Source organism: Phalangium opilio, unplaced genomic scaffold, assembly GCF_054372755.1.
Source record: "Phalangium opilio isolate 3A_F unplaced genomic scaffold, DU_Popi_V2 ptg000009l_1, whole genome shotgun sequence".
In the NCBI taxonomy this organism is placed as follows: domain Eukaryota; kingdom Metazoa; phylum Arthropoda; class Arachnida; order Opiliones; family Phalangiidae; genus Phalangium; species Phalangium opilio.
In genome coordinates this window covers 1,409,551-1,433,361 of record NW_028324146.1, presented here as the reverse complement: position 1 = coordinate 1,433,361, position 23,811 = coordinate 1,409,551, and the positions used below count along the sequence as shown (strand labels likewise).

The 23,811-nt window shown below is 41.3% G+C and overlaps 1 protein-coding gene and 1 long non-coding RNA gene across 2 annotated transcripts; one reads left to right on the top strand and one right to left on the bottom strand.

Moving 5' to 3' along the window:
- Positions 1-1,721: 1,721 nt before the first annotated feature.
- On the bottom strand, positions 1,722-15,604 carry LOC149713054 (chorion peroxidase-like). The gene is made up of 15 exons (XM_089845309.1): positions 15,411-15,604; positions 10,920-11,113; positions 9,635-9,767; positions 8,732-8,854; positions 7,872-7,975; positions 7,300-7,476; positions 6,426-6,689; positions 5,152-5,265; positions 4,828-4,963; positions 4,601-4,717; positions 3,636-3,898; positions 3,174-3,354; positions 2,921-3,090; positions 2,359-2,467; positions 1,722-1,842 (listed from the first exon to the last, which is right to left on the bottom strand). Exons 1-15 carry the CDS (start codon positions 15,419-15,421, stop codon positions 1,785-1,787), a joined length of 2,154 nt encoding a protein of 717 aa, XP_089701435.1. The 5' UTR covers positions 15,422-15,604; the 3' UTR covers positions 1,722-1,784.
- Positions 3,747-6,597, top strand: LOC149713055 (uncharacterized). Its single transcript, XR_016370452.1, has 3 exons — positions 3,747-4,478; positions 4,567-4,680; positions 4,761-6,597. It is a non-coding gene; the product is annotated as an uncharacterized LOC149713055 (long non-coding RNA).
- Positions 15,605-23,811: the final 8,207 nt, after the last annotated feature.

The following is a 23,811-nucleotide window of genomic DNA, read 5'->3' as shown; positions in this document are numbered from 1 at the left end:
TATACTACGATATGGCTAAAAAGTGCACTTCGTTGAAACTTTCTTGTAATATAAGAAGCCAGCCTCTTTTATCCCAGAATAGTGTATGATTAATTACGATTAATTACCTTCCCGACCATGAATAGACTAGTGAATAGTGTGAAAAAACTGTGTCGCTTCTCCATAGTCAAGCTATCAAAACTTCAGAAAATTTGTTTGTCAAACTGTCCAGTGACCCCCTTAATTTTTAAAAAAAATGATGGGACATTATAAATTTTATTAGGCAATGTCCAGTGTCTTGTGCTTATTTCAGGCCATGGTTCAAGGATTTCAAGTAGAATCGAGAATAATATAAACCGAACTGCCTTCAATTCCAAAATCCAGTACTGCTGAGGGAAAAACAACTTACAGGTGAATTTTTTAACGGTCTATTGTTAATCAAGTGTGTACTTATTGTTTGAATATCTATAAACTTTTGATAAAACCCACTGTAATTCGGTCTTACCATTATTTTTGGAACACCCTGTAAATGTGTGTCCTATGGACCGCTTTGAGTCTAATTATCTATTTTGTATAGTCCTTGTAAACCTTTGTTACCGCGAGGCGTACTTCGATATTAAGTCTGTGTCGTGCGCTGGAGGTCATCGGCTGAAGCTCCGTAAGCCACGTCCCGCGTTGTGACCGACTGGAACACGCTTCCTCACATCGCCCTCCTCGATTCCACTGGCCGCGAGTCATTTCGGTCCGCTGTATTCTGGCCCTCCCCAGTCCCTTAATTCTCGCGAAACCGTGGTTAAGTTGGCTTATTTCTTTTCTTTTCTTTTTTTTTTTTTTGCTTTGATTTTATTTTATTTTTTTAAATGTTGTTTATTTGTACGTTTCTGTTTGTGAATATTCCCGTTTGTATTTACTCTCGTATTGTTTCTCGAATCTTGTACCATGGAGAGGGCGGTCGTACCCAAGCCCTGGTGGCATCCCGACCCTGTACCTCGATCCTTATTAAATAAACTAGCTGTTATTCCCGCGGCGTCGCTCGCGTGTAATAAGAACTTTCATCAAAATGATATAAAGAATGGGTAGATTTTACTGATGACTAATATTTTTGTATCACCCAAGGAGAGAAGGCACTCGGCGTTGCCCGTCAGCCCCTAGGGATGCATTTTCTATTACATCTCACGCGGACATTATTCAATAAAGAAGGGTTTTTAAATTTCTGGCCGCCATTTAAAAAGATGGCGACAAATCTAACCCCAAAGACCATTCAGCCCGTCTATAGGTTAAAGGAAACCAGTGTACTAAATATTTGCGAAATCGGTTGAAATGCGCGGACTTTGTTGCACAGAAAAGATTTTTTTACATTTCTGGGCGCCATTTATTAAGATGGCGGCGGATTGGAAAAGTCTTTCTTAGTACGCGCCTACTACCTACTTACGAGTAACGTTCCTGCAAATTTTCAGCCTTCTAGGGCAAGCGGTTTGGGCTGCGCGTTGATTATCAGTCAGTCTGTCAGTCAGTCAGGACTTTGATTTATATAGACATAGATAAATAAATCAACTGTCAGTGTCGTGTCTTGAAATGAATAAAAAGTGCTCCAGTAACATTAACGTCTATATTTAATTTTTCCCCATTCAAATGAAGGAACGTTGTAGTCGCGTAAAAATCTAGAAATTTGAAAATGAGCCCAAAAGGTTAGGGAATTTTAACAAAGTTAACCAAAGTTGCTTAAGTGGCGAAAAATTGGGTTCTGTTATTACAGTGTCCATTTAAATTTATATTTATATTTAACAAATTAATAATTATTTTAATTACAACCAAAGTCGAAAATTCAGATCGGGCAATTGTTGACAATTCCCAATTTGATTGCTAGAAATTCAGAAAAATGCACGTGTCAAAAAACTGTGCACCGGTGTTAAAATTGGGACTGAAATGGTCAAAACAACCTTTTTTACTTTCGCCTTCTTTGAAGCTGCAAAATTATTGCTCTGACGCGTTCCGGCTGGTTTAAGTAATACCGATTTATAACATAAATATCATAAACAAAACTGACAAGTCGAAATGTTTTCTTTAATCTTTTATAAATTTTGAAGCTTCAAAAGCTGAACTACTAATGTTTTTATTTATAAACAGCCATTGTGAATTCTAACCAATTACTGAATGCAACGACAAGTGTCGCCTTTCAGTGGTTAGAGTTCCCCGAGTCAGTTTTCATAAATACATTTAACGCTTCGTTCATCAAAAAAGTTGGTGTTAGGCTTAGCACAAGGCAACTTTCGAAATGCCGATAAAATTTATGAGTTTTGTTAATGATTTTGATGTTATTTTGTCAAGTTAAATAGAAGGTTGTTTAGCCATTTCATTAACTTCACTTGAAACGCTTACTTGTTTCCAGACGGCTGGAAGACGTGATATTGGAGCGTGGAGATGGCGTCCGAATTTGCGCAGATCACTCGCGACAAGGTCGTCTTTTGGCGGATGTCATTCAATTGCTCTGCGTTCGAAATTTAAACCATAAATAGCTATTGTTCCTATAATCATTAGTTTATAAGATATGTTCCTTCCATAAGTGTGACGCTACCTATACAGTTCGTAATGCTACTGAGAGACTTGCAGCTCAAGCTAGTTCGAAGCAAGAATTGAAGTCCAACACTCGGTAGTTGATTATGCAGGACTTCCATCTAGGTCATGTTTAGATTGCATTACTAAGCCCCCTTTGACAACAGCGCCTCACCAGGCGTATGTCGCTTTAACACCTGAATCTATGACCTACGTCACTCACTTAATGACAAGCTCCAGTTTGTAACCAATAACAATCTTATGGCCAACATATCTCATGAACTTATGATACTTATGATATTAATAAATTGCGTTTAGGGTGAAATTGTACTTTCCTTGAAAATTAACGCTGAATGCATTTAGCATTATATTACTTTCGCGTACTTACCGGGAGTAAATCTTCCAGCTTGATTTCCATGCTCAAAGAAATATCTGTCCCCGAATTTGAGATGGTAGAATTGAATTCCAATGATGGTGGCGAAAGTTGGTCCAACGACGGCGTCAGGCAAGGGTGTCTCCAAAACGCCTCCGGCGAACAAGTCAATGTCCATCACGTGACTGAAATACGTAAAGCGTCCTTTCTTCGTTAGCTTACAAAGCACACATCACTAAGTTTAAGATTAAGGGGTTAAAAGGCTTACGGGTAAACTCTGCTTAGACGGATGGCGTTGTCCCTGCTCATGACTCGAGTCAGTTGCTCGAAACTGGTCACTTTGATGTTGAAGAAATAGTCCAAATACTCGACGTAGCTGCTCAGGCCGTGGTCGCGTCCTCGTTGAAGGTTCAACGCCGGGAGATCCATCCCGAATGGAGCACCTCTCTCTAGAAACAATAAAACCAAGGAGGAAAGAGGTCAGGTGGAGTTGTAATGGTGATGGGCGATCTGCGTCAATGAAAGTACCCTGTGCTTAGTGGCGTCTGCTAAATCGAACCCTTTACCCCACGGGATTGGAGGAATTCTCACAGGCTGAGAGAAGTATGGGTAAGATTTAGCAGACGCTACTAAACCAATGGCGGATGGCGCGGTAGTCCTCATTTTTAAGCTAAACCCATTGTAAAACCAGGTGACTGGTGCCCGGCGAATTTAGGAATGACGCTCTCACCTTTGTACAAGTGGTCAGTGACAGCTTCGGAGATGTGTCTGTCATACTGTTGGGCGGGTTGCTGGAAAAGTCCGCGTATGATAGGGTCGAGATCTCCGTTGTAAAGGCCGAACGGGAAGAAAAAGTTGTCCCTCAAACTAAGAGAACTTTGACCTCCGTTACCAAAGATCTGAGCGAAGTTGTTCTGGATGAGAGTGTGTCCAAACCGGTAGGCCGCAGTCGCGAACTCGTGAACGATCGAAGGCTCCGTGTTAGGATCGTATCTAATGGCCAAGAAAAAACCAATGATTTTCGAGCGTTACCAAAGGCAATTGAAGATGACGAAAAGCAATTAGAGAGAGCGTAAGCGACAATCGACGTCTTTCAGACAACGAAAAGACTTATTTACTTCCCCTTCGCGGTATACTAGGGGCGTTACTCCCAACGCATTCCCAGATCAATGGCTCAAAAGCAGAACGAACTTAATTGAATATTTTCTGGAGAGACAAATTAAAAATGTCAAAGAGGAGAGAAAGACGGAGAAAGAATCAATATAGGCAGCCGTGATCCATGCGTGGTGAAAACGGGGGTAAATCTACGGTACACCGCGGCGCCTGAGCTTTCTCGCGCATAGTTGACGTAGGGGATGGCAGAGATAAGGCGAGAAGGTGAATCCCCCATGCGCAAAGGATGTGCGTCCTAAAACTAAACGTGCCGAAAATTGTTTTTACTACCCCCCTATTTTCCCATTTTCGGGGGATTTTATAAAGCGCGTTTCTATCTCCCCTCTCTCTCCTCTTTGGTAATGTTACCAATCGAATTTGCAAGGAACATAGAGAGAATGAGATCACGATTTGATTAAGGGTTGGTGGACATCTTAATATTATGCCTATTGGGAAAATATCACTTATGTCTTTCGTTAACCTCCCCATGTATGGTTCACTTTCTGTAGTATTAATTCCGTCAAAGCCTATGGTTATACTTACGTTGTGTATCCTGAGTCTTTGGGCCAGAGATTGAAATACTCCATGTAGGCTGGCCCAATGACGACGGGCAAGAACTCGTTGTAAGTAATCATCTGAAGCTGCGCTATAATAATCCTCCTAAAAGCAGACAACAATAGTAATAATATTCATAACGTGCCAGGTTAGGCTCAATAGGGTGTCAGTTGGCCTTCAGTAAGTACTTGGACGTACGAGGTGAAGTTAAATACCTGGTTTCCTGGAAGATGGCTTCGTCGGAGGCCGAAGGTAGAAGGCTCTTGAAGATGCGAGCTACCCTGTTATGTTCTCTTAACCAGAACGTGTGCATCACAGTCAGACCAGGGTGCTCATTCACTCGACCGTCCCCTGTTGCATTATAAGCCAACGTTAACGCACCCAAAAATTAGTCAATTAAACCAGACACTTATATTTGATAACTAATTATCTTTTTGTTTTTAAGATTTCTAAAAACATAAGACTATCACTTAAACACGTTGAGAGCCGAATTTAAAAAGGTTTTGGACAAATGAAAGAAATGAAAATGAGGAACGTACCAGCTAGGAAGCAAATTGCGTTTTGTTGAGGTCGACTGCATTGGTCGTTTTCAACGTCGTTGCTCTGAGGAAGCAGTTCACCCGCAGTCTGACTATTCTGAACTCGGAGAAGTCCTGAAAATACAGCGCATTCAAACCACTAGAATCTCCTATCTCGGGACAAGCAATTAGCACTAACACTTCCAGCATGGAAAAACTGGCTAATTAAAAAAAATATTTCCAAAAGTGTATAGACCTAAAAACCAAAAGTGCACTTCATTAACAATTCTATGCCTTTGACTGTAAACGACGTGTAAACTGAAATAAGCAAAGTACGTCCCTCCTCCCGCTCAATTAAACAACCGCCTACAGGAACTAAGCAATCAGGGAAGAGCCAATTGACGGAAATAGGCCTATAGATAGTAGCACATGATGCTGGAAATCCAAACGTTCATTTTTAGTACTAGAGCTATAATCCGCTACTTTGAGAGCCTATTCAGGGCTTGTACCCATTGTTGGGAGGGAAGGTAATCATACTCGGCAGAGGGGGGTCGACACTATTCTGGGATAAAGGAATTAGGGGTTCTCATATTTCTCGGCGCCAGCAGGTGTCAACGGAGTGTACTTTTTGTTTTTATATCTATATACTTTTGATATTGCATTGGATGCACGAGCGAGGAAATTAAACAGAAATGAAGCCAGCACATTCCTTAAGGAAAGTTCCATCACATTTACATCTTCGTTTCAAATCAAATACGAGGGTCTAAAATTACACTTGAGTACTTTGTGTTTCTGAACTAATTATAAATCTATAACCAAAATAAAACTGATACCGTTAATATCTACTACACTGATTGATCAATCTATATATCATAAGGTCATAAGGTATGTTCCATGAGTTTGTCACTGGTGAATGACGGCTTGTCATGAAGTGACGAAGGTCATAGATTCTCTTAATGCGACGCCTGGTGAGGGGCTGTCAAAGGCTTAGTACGGACTGAATAGGCAGATAGACTGACCGAGTGTAGTCAATTCTGGCGTCGTTCTCGAACTAGTACGACCTGTAAGCATAGGCGTAGAGTTCTATAGGCCCATGGGGCCCGAGCCACCCCAAAAATTTAGAGGTATTCACTGGCCCCTCCAAAAATTTGCAAAACTCTACGCCTAGGGCTGTAAGTCTCTAGCATTACGAAGTACTTATGGAAGATATCACTATAAACTTATGATATATCCCATTGGCAGGCTTTAGATATGCTAATATAATTTTGAAATGAGCAAATTTGTTCTTGTTTTACCATTTCTGAAGGCTCTAAGGGCGTTGGTATCGTTCTGAGTGCTTCCGTAGACATTGGATCCGTCCAGGAAGGCGGTCAGCTGATTGGTTTGTTGTCGGGCACCCAGTTTGCAATCGGAGCAAGTGGCGGAACGGACGAAGCTGATGCAATTCTCGTTGAACTGCGCGAAGAAGGGGTCATCGCGAGGTAGGTCAATCTGGAAACATTCGGGGTGCAGCTGGTTGGCGGGTCGGTTACAACACTCTATCATCATCATAGAGTCACCTGCAAAACACACGCACACGCGGGCGTGTCACTTTGCGATCACGTTATAATAGAAATAGCGTAATCCTGTGAAGAAGGATGACACTCTGTATCCCCTTAATAGTTTAGTTATGTAACGCCATTCTTCCCAGGCACCCCGTTTTTGTTTGCTCTCCCGCTCATCAAACTTCAAATGGGCATCGCACCGTGCTAGGGTGAATTCTATAATTGTTTGGCACTAAATCCCCAGCAATCATCCCACAAACTTCGTATTGACGTGGGACAAAAATGCACAAGTGCGTCTTGCCAAATATTTAAACGCTAATAGAGTAATGATGAGGGAACTATTTATCGCGTATGTGATTCGGTTTAGTAACCTTGTGCACTCCAAATGTAAAATGATGTTGGGAAGAATGTCGTTACACTTACCACGCTTTGAGGTGCATACACTTCTCTCGAAGAGAAGTAATATATACTTCTGATAAAGTAAAACGGTGATAGGTTGATTTTTTCCAAAGGAATGGGGCAGACGTCCTAAACACCATCATACTGGGATGCTCAACCTACCTATTTCTATTTGTCTTTGATAACACGCGGCCATAATTTAGAAGGGGGATGCGCGGGGGCTTACCATTTCTGGTCATGGGTGTGAAGGTGAGATCGTGGTCGAGGAATTGTCCCCATTGCATGACCATATGCGTGTACTGGCGACTGTTGACGTTGATGTCCTCGAACAAGCTGAGAGAGAGGACGCGCGGGTTCGTCAAAGGGTTCCCGTTAACAACGGAACGACGAGGAATCGATACACCTATTTAAGACGCAACAAATGAACCCATTACAATCCATGGACGAAACAATACTGAAGGACGGATGGCAGAGGGGGAAAGTTGAAAAATACATTTTAATTCGCAGATAGTAGCAAACCGGATATGGGGGAATCAACGTTCTAAAGAGGGAGGCAGCTAACTTCTTATTTTGTCTAGATGGCGCTGGCTTTGTCCGGGATTTGACTCGGTCTTTTTCATAACCCTCCTCCATTTTGGGGCTGAAAAGGGGGAAGTAAGCTTAACATTGGTTGTTTCGTCGCTTAGTATGGGGCTCTATAGCCTGCCATCGGTCCTTCAGTATTCGTTCGTCCATGTTTAATCCAACCGAAATATATCAGCTATCTTTCGGCGGAAGGATACAGGTAAAATCCCTTACCGTCTTCATATTTGGCGGGAATGAGTCTGGCGAAGCACGTGTTGGAACGACCCCAGACTGGGTTTTGTTTGTTATTGCAGCTGCCGTCGGCCGTTCGAAACTTGCTATTAAATACAAATAAATGAAGCCCCCCTCCTTTTAAAGGGACTGCAAGGAAGTCGGCGGACGCGGACCGTTGAATTTTTTTTTTTTTCAAAAAGATACCCCTCTCCCCTCCCCACAATCATTGACTTCAGCAGCTGATTTAAGGGGAAAATTCATAAACGTCGGACGCAACGCAATTTAGTACAGGCGAAGGCAGGGCGTCGTGCGTAAAAGGCAGACGTTTGCGCACGACACCCTGCCTTTGCCTGTACTAAATTGCTTTGCGTTCGACGTTTATGAATTCCACCATTAAAACGCGTCAAAGAGGAATACAAAAAAAAATAAATAAATAAAAATTCAACGGTCCTCCAACTATGTTATTTAAGTTTGTGTTCAGGTTTATAATAAACTAGTTATCAATAAGAATGACTAGACCCCTTTTGGACTTGTCTTGGGCGGTTATAGTTGTGGCCACTTTCCAATAGGCCCAACCAACAAATCTTTTGAATTTTTATAACGGCTCAGATCTCGTTCTCGGGTTTTGAGGCAAGAAAGGGATAACCCGATTGGCTTGATTTTGCCATGCGCAGAACCCGTTTTACCCCAAGAGTCAGACTCTAGTCCAATCAGGAAAGTAGGAGATTTATTTTCGTCGCTCAACGACAGATGGTACTACAGTCAATTTCGTTAGTCACGTGATCCTATCCCTTGACAACTTGTTTATTTGTTTGATTGGATCTATTCGCGGAACAAGATGAAGTGACTTTAGGGCTTACCTGTCGACGCAATTGGTCCTGAATTGAGCTTGGCATTCTTGGACGGCGGCCCTAGCTCGTGTTCCACCGTTTAAACTGACTTGCGGCAAACCGTAAGTCGCTTGGTCTGGACTCAGTCGGTACCTTAATATTATACAAAGCGTATTTCATCACAGAATTGAAGTAGCCGAAATACAATGGACTTTGTCAAATTCGTAACATTCTGATATTTGCCTACCATTAATTGGTAATAGCATAGGTTCATAAGATACGTTCCATAAGTTTGTCACTGGTTACTGAGAGCTTGTCATGACGTGAAGTAGGTCATAGATTCTCGTAAAGCGACCCCTGGTTTTGGCGCTGTCAAAAGCTTAGTAATGCAGACTAAATAGAAAGTTCGGCTGCAAGACTAACCGAGTGTAGGCGATTTTCGCTTGTCGTTCTCGAACTAGCTCGAGCTGTAAGTCTCTATCATTACGAAGTATGGGAAGTGTTATACCAGAAGTAAGATAAGGGACTAGAAGTATCGAGGTAACCAAATTCTTCACTTGGTGAAAGTGAATATTCTTGATAAGACACCAACAGTTGGCCCTCTGGTAGTGGTTTCTGAATTTTCCCTCCAAAACATGAGACGCTCGTGGCGGTAGACGGCCGAACTAGATTCAAGCACCCGCATCCGTGTTCCGCGGATTTAGGTTGAGGGGAAGGGGGTAGGAATTTTTTGGAACTCGACCATTTATTTCTCTCTAGTGCAGGCGCGATGGATGCGGCATAAAATCCTCAAATTTGTTCACGATTACCTCTTTACTTCTAGTCTCATCTTACTTCTGGTTATACTTATGGAACATGTCTTAAAAACTTATGGTCATAGTCATATAGACCTTGACGGCGTTGCGGTTTGGCTTTGAATGATTGAGCACTTACTTTCTAATGAGGTAATCGCCAGCGCCTTCGAATTTTTCCTGGTTGTCCTCGGCCTTCATGGTGGTCGTGGTCACGAGGTTCAAGCGTTGATGACGCGCTTTGGCCGATTCCTCCGATTCAGGAATTGTTCCGCCTACGCTCGAAAGAAACCGCGGGTTACCATTAGAGATAGAATACATTTTAAACTCGAAAAAGGTCCATAAAACTCTTTTTCGAACAGCCTGCAAAAACCTATGTTATAATGCCCACCTAAGGGACACCCTCGAAACTGGTGTGTTTTTACTAATGACTAATGACGCTTTAAATTTAATCGAGAGACTGAAAGACAACGGTGGAATGAAAAGTAACTGTATCCCTTAACTTGACCCCACATCCTTAGTCCAACCTCATTTACTTACCATAGAGATTTAGAAGTTTACTTAGCAAAAATCTAGGAGATTAGAGGTCTTAAGTTTAAGTAGACTTTGACTAGTGCCGGTAACCCTATTGAAACGCGCTAACATATTACCAGTCATTGTTTACCTCAGCTACAATTAGGCAGTCTGGGAAATAGCAGTGCACTTCCTCTGGTCCAAAACCAGTTTATTAATTGCTAGGACCATAAGTTTATAAGATATGTTCCATAAGTATGACACTACCTAATACCTATACTTCGTAATGCCAGAGGCTTAATGAGAGCTAATTCAAGAACGACGCGAGAATTGACTACACTCGGTTTTGCAGTCCATCCTCCTATTTAGTTTGTACTAAGCCTTTGACAGCGCCTCACCAGGCGTCGCTTTACGAGAAGCTATGACGTTTCACTTACGTCACTTCATGACAAGCTCTCACTAACGAGTGACACACTTATGGAACGTATCTTATAAACTTATGCTTGGACTAGTTTTTAAATTCAAGAAGTGGGGGTTACTGGGCCTCGGGACCAGTTTATTAATTGCAAATCTATAGGAGAACAAAGGGGGCGGGAAGCAGTCCGGAGACCAGTTTAGGACACTAGGGGGTCACTGGTCCCAAGGACTAGTTTAAAAATATCCTTATTTCCCAGACTGCAACTAGGTATCACCCCCCACCCCCTGTTTATAGTCGTCCTGGGAGATCAACTAATTCGGAGCACAGCGTCTATTTTAAATTGGGATTGGCGTGGCCACGTGAACAAATCTCCTGTCCTCTAAGAACAGGCATTCGAAGTCCGCTTAACGCCACTCTAGGCGCCGTTGGTACCAGGGCACCGAATCCCACTGTCGCCAAAAAAATAACCCCTCCAATGAAAAATGCATGCTCTTACCATTTGCAAGTGCTTGACTCTCGATTCGGTCTCTGTCGGCTCGGTTCGTGTCGGCGTTAGTGAAGGCCGCTTCGACATCCGAAGCGAGAATGTTCGGCATGCTGACCGTCTTGTAGGGTTTCGCGCTGGTAATCACCGGCAACAAGACATTCTGGCCAGACGCTAATTCCAGCGCCGCCAAAACACCCAACAACCTGCGATAAACCATGTTACATTCGCGCGCTTTCATGTTGCTCAATTGGCAGCCAATCAAAGTAGAGCCAGCTTCGTTTAACCACGCCCCACCCCCAACATCGAGCTGTACCTTCAGGGGACCAATTTGTTGTATTATATAGTTGGCTTCCACGATTTCCATGTTAAATCCAGATAAGAAATATTTCTTGGATATTTCTAAACCTCGATGCTAATTGGCCATAGAAAAACTCCTAGCTTCAGACATTTCAATCCTCACTTCCGCAATTTCATCGTTAATTTCGGAATAGACCCAACCAACAAATCTTTTGAATTTTTATAACGGCTCAGATCTCGTTTTCGGGTTTTGAGGCGAGAAAGGGATAACCTGATTGGCTTGATTTTGCTATGCACAGAACCTATTTCACCCCAAGAGTTAGACTTTAATCCAATCAGAAAAATAAGACATTTGTTTTTGTCGCTCAACGACAGATGGTACAACGGTCAACTTTGTTAGTCACGTGATCATATCCCTTAGATGGAGACCAGGCCAAGTTGTTTATTTGTTGGTTGGGTCGGTTGAAGTACTTTGCGGTGCTTGTGACATTTCAATGTTAAATCTCCAAAGATATGTGCGACAGCACAGCCTGGCGGTACTAGCCGCGCGTTGGGAGCCCACTCATATAAAATGGGGTTTTTTTAGACACTATTTTGACAATGTCTAATCTCAATTAAACTTAGAAGTATGCGTAGTTAAATTGTTTAGAATAGGACGTTCCTTGCAGGTTCGACGATGGCTGCGCGTTCTCCCCGTCTCAACCATGAGAATAACCAAAAGCGGATTATGCTTCACACATAAAGTACGTAAGTCCCATTTTTCCATAGCTTTGGCCATGGATTTCATGACATTCCCGAAGTAAAAACTAAGCAGACGAACAAAAAAGCTTTTAACCAATCATGAGCCCCCTAATCATAGATAACCTCTTTAATGCCAGACCAATCGGCGACGGCTATTACTATTTTCTTGAATGGGAACTCGACTCGACCTCGCCGTCGACATAACCGGGAAGCCCGGAAGGCGAATTTCGGTAGTCGTTATAAAATATTTAACGTTTTAAAGCTAAAGTTTCGAAATTTTTCGAGACATTTAATAAGTCTTCAACTAAATATTATAAGATTTTCATTAAATTTCAACAGAAAAATAGATCTGCGAATAAAATTAGACACGAAAACTACACTAAGCCTTGGCTAGATATCAGCGGCTGAGGCCGAGCGGCGCATCTCGAGCCGCCGGCGGCCGGGCTTGCCGTAACGGCGAGAACAGAAAAATACCTCGTTAAAAAACAGATACACGGCGTCTTAAATAGTCCAAGCAAAAGCTACCCAGATTTATAAGATTTTCTTTAAATTTCAACTGAAAAATAGCTCTGCAAATAAAATTAAACACGAAAACTACACTAAGCCTTGGCTAGATATCAGCGGCTGAGGCCGAGCGGCGCATCTCGAGCCGCCGGCGGCCGGACTTGCCGTAACGGCGAGAACAGAAAAATACCTCGTTAAAAAACAGATACACGGCGTCTTAAATAGTCCAAGCAAAAGCTACCCAGATTAAAAGATTTTCGTGCTTTACTCCCAAATAATCTATCGTATTGGGAATAGTTTTAACTAAAGAATATTTCAGACACTCTACTCAATATTTATACTAGTTCCCTAATTTCAACAGAAAAATAGCTATGCGAATAATAATAGACTCTAAAACTACACTAGGCCTTGTCTAGGTAACAGCGGTATGGTGCCGGTATCCCGATTCCCGAGCCGCCGGCGGCCGGGCTTGCCGTAACGGCGAGAACAGAAAAATACCTCATTAAAAAACAGATGCACGGCGTCTTAAATAGGCCAAGCAAAAGCTACCCAGATTGATAACATTTTAACGCCTTACTCCCAAATAATCTTTGGTATTGTGAATAGTTTTATCTAAAGAATATTTTAGACACCCTACTCAGTCTTTATAGTAGTTCCCCAATTTATGTACCTGGTAAATCGGTTCTTAAGGCGGAAGGATCGGATGGATCCGAAAGAGCCGCGTTACTGAACTATTTCCCTCCGCGTAAGGGGAGGTTCTTTCCTAGGAGCTTAGAGAATATCGTGTAGCTCCCCCAGGCACATGTTACGTACTTCATGTGTAAAGCCTAATCGGCTTCTGGAATAACTCAGCCACAACACTTCTAATTCACCTTAGATTCCCTAGAATTACTGACATCAAAAGTTAATATGTAAAAACAAAAAGTATACTTCATTGAAGATTGCTCGTGCCGTATAATATAAGAAACCCCCCTTTATCTGTCAGAATAGTGTCGATCCCCCTTCCGAGTATTATTATCTTCACGATTGTAGCGTGGGAACACGCGTGAATAGGCTCATATAGTAGCAGACCAAGAATGTACGTTTGGATCACCACCATAGAGGACTATTCTATATCATAAGTTTATCATGCCTCTAAGTACACAAATATGGGTTACAACTGAGCATCTTCCGCAGGCTACTGTGACGTCAGAACTCGTATAGCGCTAAGAACCGAAGAGAGAAAATTTTGAAATTCCTGTCGTGGTGCAGCCACCAAACGGTCGAGACGATTACTAAATGGGTCACGTGAAAAAAATCATCCAATGGAATATAGGAGATTTTACGTTTCGTGTAGGTAGGCATTGGGGGGAACGAATTTTACTTAAGCAACCCCAAAATCCCTCTCTCTCTCTCGTGAGATAGAAGCGGTTTCAGTCCGGAAACATTCTAAAAGGGATAAAAGAAACGCTAGGCTAGGCAGTACAATTTTGTATTGAAGTTGAGGTGATAAATGATACGGAGAGAGTATGGGGTTGATACATTAAAGGGAGCCAGACAAACACTATTGCCATAACAGTAGCAGCCATATCTCTACTTAGAGGCATGATAAACTTATGTCTATGTAAACCTTTGATCCCAAAATTGTCTTCTCTGATTGGTTGGTTCGTGTAGGGTTGAGACAAGAGAAGGGTCTTTTGCTGCTCACTTTACACGGCGTCTGCAGCCAAGGGCTTGACAATGTCAATGAAGTATACTTTTTATTTTTATCTATGAACTTTTGCTGACATCAATAAGCTCGGTGCTATTATAAAATTTGCGTTTATCTGCCAATGTGGACCACTAAACTGTATTTAATCAAGCTGACCCATCCAGCCACCAGGCTACGGGTTCACCCCTCCCCAATCTCGAGAAGAACTCAAGCCCCAAACAACGTCTAATGTTAACCTTCTCCTAGTATTGCCAGAAGGGGATAATAGAAGAAGAATGACACTCGTATCCTCTTAATACTTTAGCTACGTAACATGGTTCTTCCCAGCCCCACCCACCACCTTTTTGTTTGCTCTCCCGCCCATCAAACTTCAGATGGACATCGCACCATGCTAGGGTCAATTCTATAATTGTTTGGCACTAAATCCCCAGCAATCATCCCACAAACTTCGTATTGACGTGGGACAAAAATGCACAAGTGCATGCGCCAATAGAGTAATGATGAGGGGGAACTATTCATCGCGTATGTGATTCGGTTGAGTAACCTTGCGCACTCCAAATGTTAAGGGATGTTGGAAAGAATCATGTTGCAATTACCCGCTTTGTGGTACATACACTTCTCTCGAAGAGAAGTATTATATACTTCTGGTGTTACTGATCGATCAACCTCGATGAAGTTTTGTCAAATCGGGAAATTGAACAAGTGTTCAGCTCGAGAGATCCGACATTCCCAAAAAAGCCTAGGGGATTTTGTGATTTCGTCAAAGATTTCGTGATTTCGAGAAAGATTTCGAAATATAGCCAAAGATTTCGTGATTTTTCTTTTGATTTCGATAAAAAATTCGAGATTTCTTCTTGGATTTCGCCAAAGATTTCGTGATTTCAGGATTTCGCTAAGATTTCGTGATTTCCATTTGATTTCGCGATTTCGCCAAAAGTTTCAAGATTTCTTCTTTGATTTCGCCAAAGATTTCGTGATTTCAGGATTTCGCTAAGATTTCGTGATTTCCATTTGATTTCGCGATTTCGCCAAAGATTTCGTGATTTCTTCGTTGATTTCGTGATTTCACGAATTCACGATTTCGCCAAAGATTTCGGAATTTCATCTTTGATTTCTTAATTTCGTGATTTCGTCAAAGATTTCGTGATTTTGTGTGAAAGATTAGGCGATTTTGCGAGAAGCGTACGGGATTTCGTGTAAATGTCGGACCCCTCGGTTCAGGCACATAAAAAAAAAGAACGAACTAAATATATATCGGTTCAACTTACCGGATAATCATGGATGGTTGGAATTGTCGGGAGGCGATTGTAAAAGTAATTACTGTCTGGGATTTCAATTTGAATCCTTTTATGGAGTAGAAAGATAACGGATATGTTGGTCGAAGTGGGAAACGGGCTTTATAGGACGAGAAGAAAGCCAACAAAATAGGACATTAATCAAGACGAACACGTCTGTTACAGTCCGCGACAGACACCCATAAACAATAAGCGCATTAATTTATATCCACAATTTCTTACTATTCTGGCATTATGACATTTACGCAACTAAAGCGTTACACTCTCTTCTATCAAAGGCAAATTACACATAAGGGAAAGTGAAACCACAGTAATGGCCTATTCCATTTTACCGCTCCGACATCGCTTAGTACTATCAAAAGTATATAGATATAAAAGCAAAACGTACACTTCATTAACAATTCTCTAGGTGCCTTTGGCTGTAGACGACACGTAAACTGAAATAAGCAAACTACTCTCCGCTCCACCCCCTACGGAAGCTAACCAATCGGGAAAGAGCTTCTTGACGTCATAGCTTTACAGAAAGTAGTACATGATGCTGGCGATCCAAACTTGTTCATTTTTGGTACTAGAACTAGCATCGTTACAATTAGCCTATTGACGGCTTGTTCCCCCCGTGCCCTCCACGCAAAGGGAAGGTAATCTAAGGGGGGGGGGCGTGTTCGACACTATTCTGGGTTAAAGGAGTTAAGGTGGAATTAATAAACGTCAGACGCAACACATTTTAAAAAAGGCAAAGGCAGGACGTTTGCTCACGAAGCCCTGCCTTCGCCCGTACTATATTGCGTTGCGTCTGACGTTTATGAATTCCAGCTTTAGGGCTTCTCATATTACTTGTCGCGAGCAAGAAAGTTTCAACGAACGAAGTGTACTTTTTGATTTTATACCTATATACTTCTGGTACTATTACGTCATCAAATCCGATAGGATAGAGAGGGCAATGATTCACTTCACTGTCCTTTACTTCTATTTGCCTTTGGTAATACCTAACCTTGACCCCACTCCGTCTATAGCTTCAGCCAGGATATCACTACGTCACATTGCAACCGTAAAAATACTTCGAGTTCGAGACTGTGCTATGAGTATTAACTAAACTACAACAAGATCTGGAGTCTGGCATCCAGTATGTTCCAAAGGCGTTAGAAAATGGACTGGTAACTTTGAAGCTCGGTCTAACGTCATTTGAGAAGGGCAGATGGCTCTATTAAAACCACGTGGGCCCGACTCAAGTTGTTCATCAAAGTCCGTAACATTTTTAGGAATTACCTATTTGCATTTCAGAAAGTCCGGGATGTTTAAAGGCCGACTCCCAGCGAAAAGAGTTCTAGCGAACAAAAAACCGAGCATCGAGACTAACAATGAAACGACCGTGCCGATTTTCGAATCCCCGCTGGGTCAAAAGATGGAAAGGTTCTCGCTAACTGAAAGCCGTGAAATGTGGTTCTAGCGAACTGAAGATACACAATAGAGAATTTCCTTCAGGGGAAAGCAAATTTCTAGAGGAAATAAATTAGTTAGCGAGAACCCTTCCAACTTTTGCCCCCCAGCGGGGATTCGAAAATGGGAACGGTCGCTTCATTGTTAGACTCGATGCTCGGTTTTCGCTAGAACCCTTTTGGCTGGAAGTCGGCCTTTAAAAATGACTTTGTATATTTACCTTTATTCCTCCAGAAGTTCTTGTATTGCCTTTTCTACAAAAGTCTAAATCCACGCGGACGCTTTTGAAAAAAACACTAAATCTGTTACAAGTGTAACCGAAACTGGCAATTTATAGCAAGTCTTGTTTTCCAATAAACGAATTAACCAACCTTGAATTGAATACGGATTAACAATGGACGAACGCAGTTCTTTATGGGAGAATACAGCTTTTAAGCTTGTACATTAGCGCGATGTGACTATACTTTCCACGTCACAAACGTCACTTTACTTAAATGACATACTTCAGTTGAGGGGGAGGGGCCGAAGGTAAAATTAACGTAGTTTTTTCTCGCGTCAACGAGGGGATAACCACACGGAGATTTTTAAAGATGCCAGCCCCACTGTGATTTAATTTACAGGCAGATCTCTTGCCAGGAAGTACCATAAGTTCATAAGATAAGTTTGTCACTGGTTATTGAGAGTTTGTCATGAAGTGATTGAAGTAGGTCATAGATTTAAGGTAAAGCAACTCCTGGTGAGGCGCTGTCAAAGGCCGCTTAGTACAGACTAAATAGGAAGATGGACTGCAAAAATAAGCGTAGTCAATTTTCGCGTGGTTCTCGAACTAGCTCGAGCTGTTAGTCTCTAGCATTAGGAAGTATAAGTAGTGTCATACTTATGGAACATATACTATAAACTCGTGGAACATATACTATAAACTCGTGGAACATATACGATAAACTCGTGGAACATATACTATAAACTCGTGGAACATATACTATAAACTCGTGGAACATATACTATAAACTCGTGGAACATATACTATAAACTCGTGGAACATATACTATAAACTCGTGGAACATATACTATAAACTCGTGGAACATATACTATAAACTCGTAGAACATATACTATAAACTCGTGGAACATATACTATAAACTCGTGGAACATATACTATAAACTCGTGGAACATATACTATAAACTCGTGGAACATATACTATAAACTCGTGGAACATATACTATAAACTCGTGGAACATATACTATAAACTCGTGGAACATATACTATAAACTCGTGGAACATATACTATAAACTCGTGGAACATATACTATAAACTCGTGGAACATATACTATAAACTCGTGGAACATATACTATAAACTCGTGGAACATATACTATAAACTCGTGGAACATATACTATAAACTCGTGGAACATATACTATAAACTCGTGGAACATATACTTTAAACTTATGGAAGTACAGATATCCATTGTACTGGGTTATATTTCCGGATCGTTTAACTGCCATTTGTCTAAGATGGAATGGGAGATAAATTTTTCTTACTTAAGAGTAAATTGATGTGGCTGCAAATTAAACTATTGCTCAGCTTCCTGGGCCAGTGTTTGGGCTCATTCGAGTTCGTTATCAGTCAGTTAGTTAGTGGGACGTTTCGACCGAAAAAACCGGCGGAAATAACACAGCCAACGGTAGAAATTTTAACTTACGCCAGCGTCCGGCGGTAGATCGTTCACACTACGACTGAATTTTGAGTTTGGCGGTAGATATTTTTGGGTCACGTGACAGATTTGAGTTTTTTTCACAGCATGTCTTTCACACTCTGAATTGGTATCTGTGTCCCCTTGTCGCGTAGATCGTACAAGAAGGGACATTTTCTAACCTCCCCAATAAAGTCTTCCTTACTAACATCAAATCTCTTTTTACGTCCATAGTTTCATTTTTCTTTCTTAGTGGCTTGTTTCCGATAAGCCTTGGTCGACCACAAAAAATGGCGGCTATCAATCTATCTTGTGTATGCGCGTGCTCTTGAAATTTATGACGTAGTCAGTGGGACAATTTCATTGGCTGAGACACCGGCGTAACGCCGAACACGACCGAAAAAATAGAACACAACTTACGCCCGACTGAACGGAAATTCCGTCGGGCTCGGCGTAAAGATTTTTCTGTCGAACCCCTTTCTGCCGGGTTTCCGTCGTGTTTTCCGTCGAGTGGGAATCTAGCTTTCTCCGTGAATTACGGAGGCGTAGGGCGGAGTGAGTGAGTGAGTGAGTAGCCTCTCGGACTGGCAACGCGGAATGAAACTTTTCAACAGCATCACTTTTGTAAGAAGGAACAAACGGAATGCCACATTTATCACGGAACAGACGTAAATCGCGAATAACAGAACAGAACAAACGAAAAGCAACTCGACACAATTTTAATTTGGATCACGGACATTTTCATCGAGGGGTTCACCACTCTCGTATTCCATTCAGGACTCAAGAGGAACTGACAGAATAGGTTAGATAATAGGACGCTGCCGGTTAGCTGTGGGCATTGGTCGGCATTTGGATAGGATAATATCTGTTTGTTTTATCTTTATTCATAATTTGAAATTATCCACGGGAAGTCTATGATTAATGCAATGTAATCACGAATAATTATCTGATTATTATTCATGGATAACTGATTAACCAAAATTCTGTGGATTATCTTGTCCAAACGCCGACCACTAGCTGTGGGGGCATAGAGAGCTTTCAGAAGTAGAAAGTAGTACGTCACACCCTCCCAAGTCCTACCGGCGCTGTTCTGGTAGCCATATTGGGTGGTCTCAGCTTCATTCCCGCAATATGGCAGCGTAAATTATGTCACGAGACTCAGCTCCTCCTCCAACTGAAAGCTCCACCCCTCTATGTATAGAGCTGTCTCAGAAGGCTTAGTGTGACGTCACAGATGCTATCTACCCACAGAATCAACCAAAGCGGTGCCAAACATGGCCACCGCCCACTGTCAAAGTTAAACCCATGACGTTTTACCTAGGCACTGACGTCACAACTAAAGATCGCTCTATAGAGTAATTTCTTTCCCATATACGGCAACGTCATAACCCTCTATCTCTTACCTTAGTGATATCCCCCTCCCCTTCTTTCCGGGGGCAAATAGTATTCTCTAGTACAAAGTTGCCCCTAACGTAGGGGATACACAGTTCACTCCCCCTCTCAACCGAAATTACTCTATTGTAGTGGGACCCACCTGTCACTGCCTTCTCTAATACTAGGCCTTGAAATGTACAACAGAATCATTTTTTATGTGACATTTTGAATTTGCGCTTAGTATCCGTTAGTGGCTCTTTTCTGAGGCTAATTTTCGCGATGACGAAAGTTAATTCGCACTGCGCAGTCTCGCATGACGTCACGTCTTTCGCTTATGGTGGACCAGGAAGGGAAATAAGGATTTTTTAAACTGGACTAAATAACCTGGTCCATGACTATTGACCAGGGCACATCGCTAAACTAGAGAAGTGGATAATTATAATATTGGAGATAATGTCTGTGTCCGAATTCAGCTGCCAAAGAAATCTCCTCCTAACTCTCCTAAGCTCGCTCATTGGGCAATCCAAATCAAACTTAAGGTATAATTTCATTGGCAGTGGCAGTTTTTGGGAAAAACTCAAGGGCTGTGATGGGTTGAAATTTCCATGCAGACGCCATTGACACGTGTCAAAACATACACCAAATTTAAACTAGTATTTTTCGAACTCGGAAACCGTTCAGTATCATGAACCGGTTTATTGACCGGTTTTTTGCTTTCTTTTTCGAGACGAACTTAGCAGATAACACTTCGTCGTTGCTAACAATTTCCCATAGTTTTGAATTTGCCGCCAGTGTAAAACCTCAGAAAAGCGACATCTAGTGCCATTTGTGAAATACTAACTGCCACCCCCCCCCCCTTTTATTCCTATCGCAAGGCCTAGTATTAGAGAAGGCAGTGCACCTGTAAACAAGCCACAGGATTAGTGCGAACATCCATTCAAAGACAAAGCTTTTTAAAAAGAATTGAAATACTTAAATCAGGAGTTGATTATCCTGGGAAGTGTAAGACTTGGAGGCTTTCTTCAGTACACATTACACTGCAAGGATGATGGACGGGGGGAGGGGGGATACGTAATCTGAGAGAAATGGGTTGCGCGCTAACTGTGACGCGGCTGAAGTCGGGTGCAACTCCAAAAAGGGGCGAGGAATAATCGGACTCAATTGTAATTGGCTCCTTCGAATCCTTCTTAGCTAATTACCATTGAGTCCGACTATTCCTCCCCCTTTTTGGTGTCCCACCCAACCCGAGCTGTGCCACAGTTAGCGCCATCCTTGATTACTGTTGAGCTAATTTCCCTTTGGCATTTGAGGGGGAGCAAAGAGTTTCTAAACTGCCGCTGTAGGTGGCAAAACGCAAAACGTCTGTAGGTGGTGCGGCGATCGGAAGTAATGGAAATAAGTCGCGAATATGAAAACTTCTCCCGGTTAAAGATAGCAAAGGTGCGCAGCCCCTCGGGTTTTTACTGTGAATTATTAATTTTTGCAAATTAGTCAGCGTAGCAACAGCAAAGATTGCTCGAGATTTCCCATTGGATGATGGTCGACTTGAAAAAACCCCCAAGTCAAAAATGAGAGCCAAATTCAAAGTTTAGCGTGGCATAACTCAAGAGATACTCAAATCCCTTGCCCACGATACCATATGTACATAAATGTTCCATAAGTTTGTCACTGGTTACAAACTGGAGCTTGTCATGAAGTGATGAAGGTAAAACGACGCCTGGTGAGGCGCTGTCAAAGGGGGCTTAGTTAATTAATGCAGACTAAATAGGACCTATACTAGATGGAAGACCTGCATAACCGTGTGCCGTTCTCGAGCAAGGTAAGTCTTGTCTTTTTCGTTTAGGAACTAGGGCTTTCTAGCCATAACAGAGCTCTCCGTTTGGTAGGGAAATATAAAAAAAATTGTTTTAAGTGTCATACTTATGGAACATGGCTTATAAACTTATGACGACACCAGGGATAGACGTTATTTTAGAAGTAGGAACGGTTAGTATTTACCTCAGTCTTACTCATAGACCACCCAGTATAGAGCCCCTCCCTTCAACACGTAACGAAAAGTTTAAATTATCTTGTTGGTTTTGAAACTTGAACTACGTTTCTATGACGTTGCAGACGGGGACGGCGAAAAATACGTAGTTCGATTTTACCTCTGTCGCTATGAACCGCCTCTTCTTTCATACCCAGTTCCCGGGGAAAGGGAACGTGGACTTTGACGCGCGCCCAGATATTACTCTGTTCTCCATTCCTACTTCTAAAATTAAATCTATCCCTGATGATACTAAATACTTGGGTTTTAAGCAAATCAGCAGATGACATCAGAAAATTCCTTTTTCAACTTTGAAGCCGCTTTATAACTCGAAGAGATATTGGTGGGAATCCTTTTAGTCGATTTTAGCCCCATTCAGTTCTTACCTTTCCAAAGATACCAAATACTCTGCGTAACCAAGATCAGGGAGCCCAGTCAGAAATTTAAATTCCTTATAGGAAAAATGGGAATTTTTTTCCCGAATTTTAGGATTTTATAGGAGAAAAAAATCACGTGTTTATATAGGAGAAAAAAATCACGTGTTTTTATAGGAGAAAAAAAATCACGTGTTTTTATAGGGTAAAAATATCACGTGTTTTTATAGGAGGAAAAATATCACGTGTTTTTATAGGAGGAAAAATATCACGTGTTTTTATGGGAGGAAAAATATGACGTGTTTTTATAGGAGGAAAAATATCACGTGTTTTTATAGGAGGAAAAATATCACGTGTTTTTATAGGAGGAAAAATATCACGTGTTTTTATAGGAGGAAAAATATGACGTGTTTTTATAGGAGGGAAATATCACGTGTTTTTATAGGAGGAAAAATATCACGTGTTTTTATAGGAGGAAAAATATCACGTGTTTTTATAGGAGGAAAAATATCACGTGTTTTTATGGGAGGAAAAATATGACGTGTTTTTATAGGAGGAAAAATATCACGTGTTTTTATAGGAGGAAAAATATCACGTGTTTTTATGGGAGGAAAAATATGACGTGTTTTTATGGGAGGAAAAATATCACGTGTTTTTATAGGAGGAAAAATATCACGTGTTTTTATAGGAGGAAAAATATCACGTGTTTTTATGGGAGGAAAAATATGACGTGTTTTTATAGGAGGAAAAATATCACGTGTTTTTATAGGAGGAAAAATATCACGTGTTTTTATAGGAGGAAAAATATCACGTGTTTTTATAGGAGGAAAAATATGACGTGTTTTTATAGGAGGAAAATATCACGTGTTTTTATAGGAGGAAAAATATCACGTGTTTTTATAGGAGGAAAAATATCACGTGTTTTTATGGGAGGAAAAATATGACGTGTTTTTATAGGAGGAAAAATATCACGTGTTTTTATAGGAGGAAAAATATCACGTGTTTTTATGGGAGGAAAAATATCACGTGTTTTTATGGGAGGAAAAATATCACGTGTTTTTATAGGAGGAAAAATATCACGTGTTTTTATAGGAGGAAAAATATCGTGTTTTTATGGGAGGAAAAATATGACGTGTTTTTATAGGAGGAAAAATATCACGTGTTTTTATAGGAGGAAAAATATCACGTGTTTTTATAGGAGGAAAAATATCACGTGTTTTTATAGGAGGAAAAATATCACGTGTTTTTATAGGAGGAAAAATATGACGTGTTTTTATAGGAGGAAAAATATCACGTGTTTTTATAGGAGGAAAAATATCACGTGTTTTTATAGGAGGAAAAATATCACGTGTTTTTATAGGAGGAAAAATATCACGTGTTTTTATAGGAGGAAAAATATCACGTGTTTTTATAGGAGGAAAAATATCACGTGTTTTTATAGGAGGAAAAATATCACGTGTTTTTATA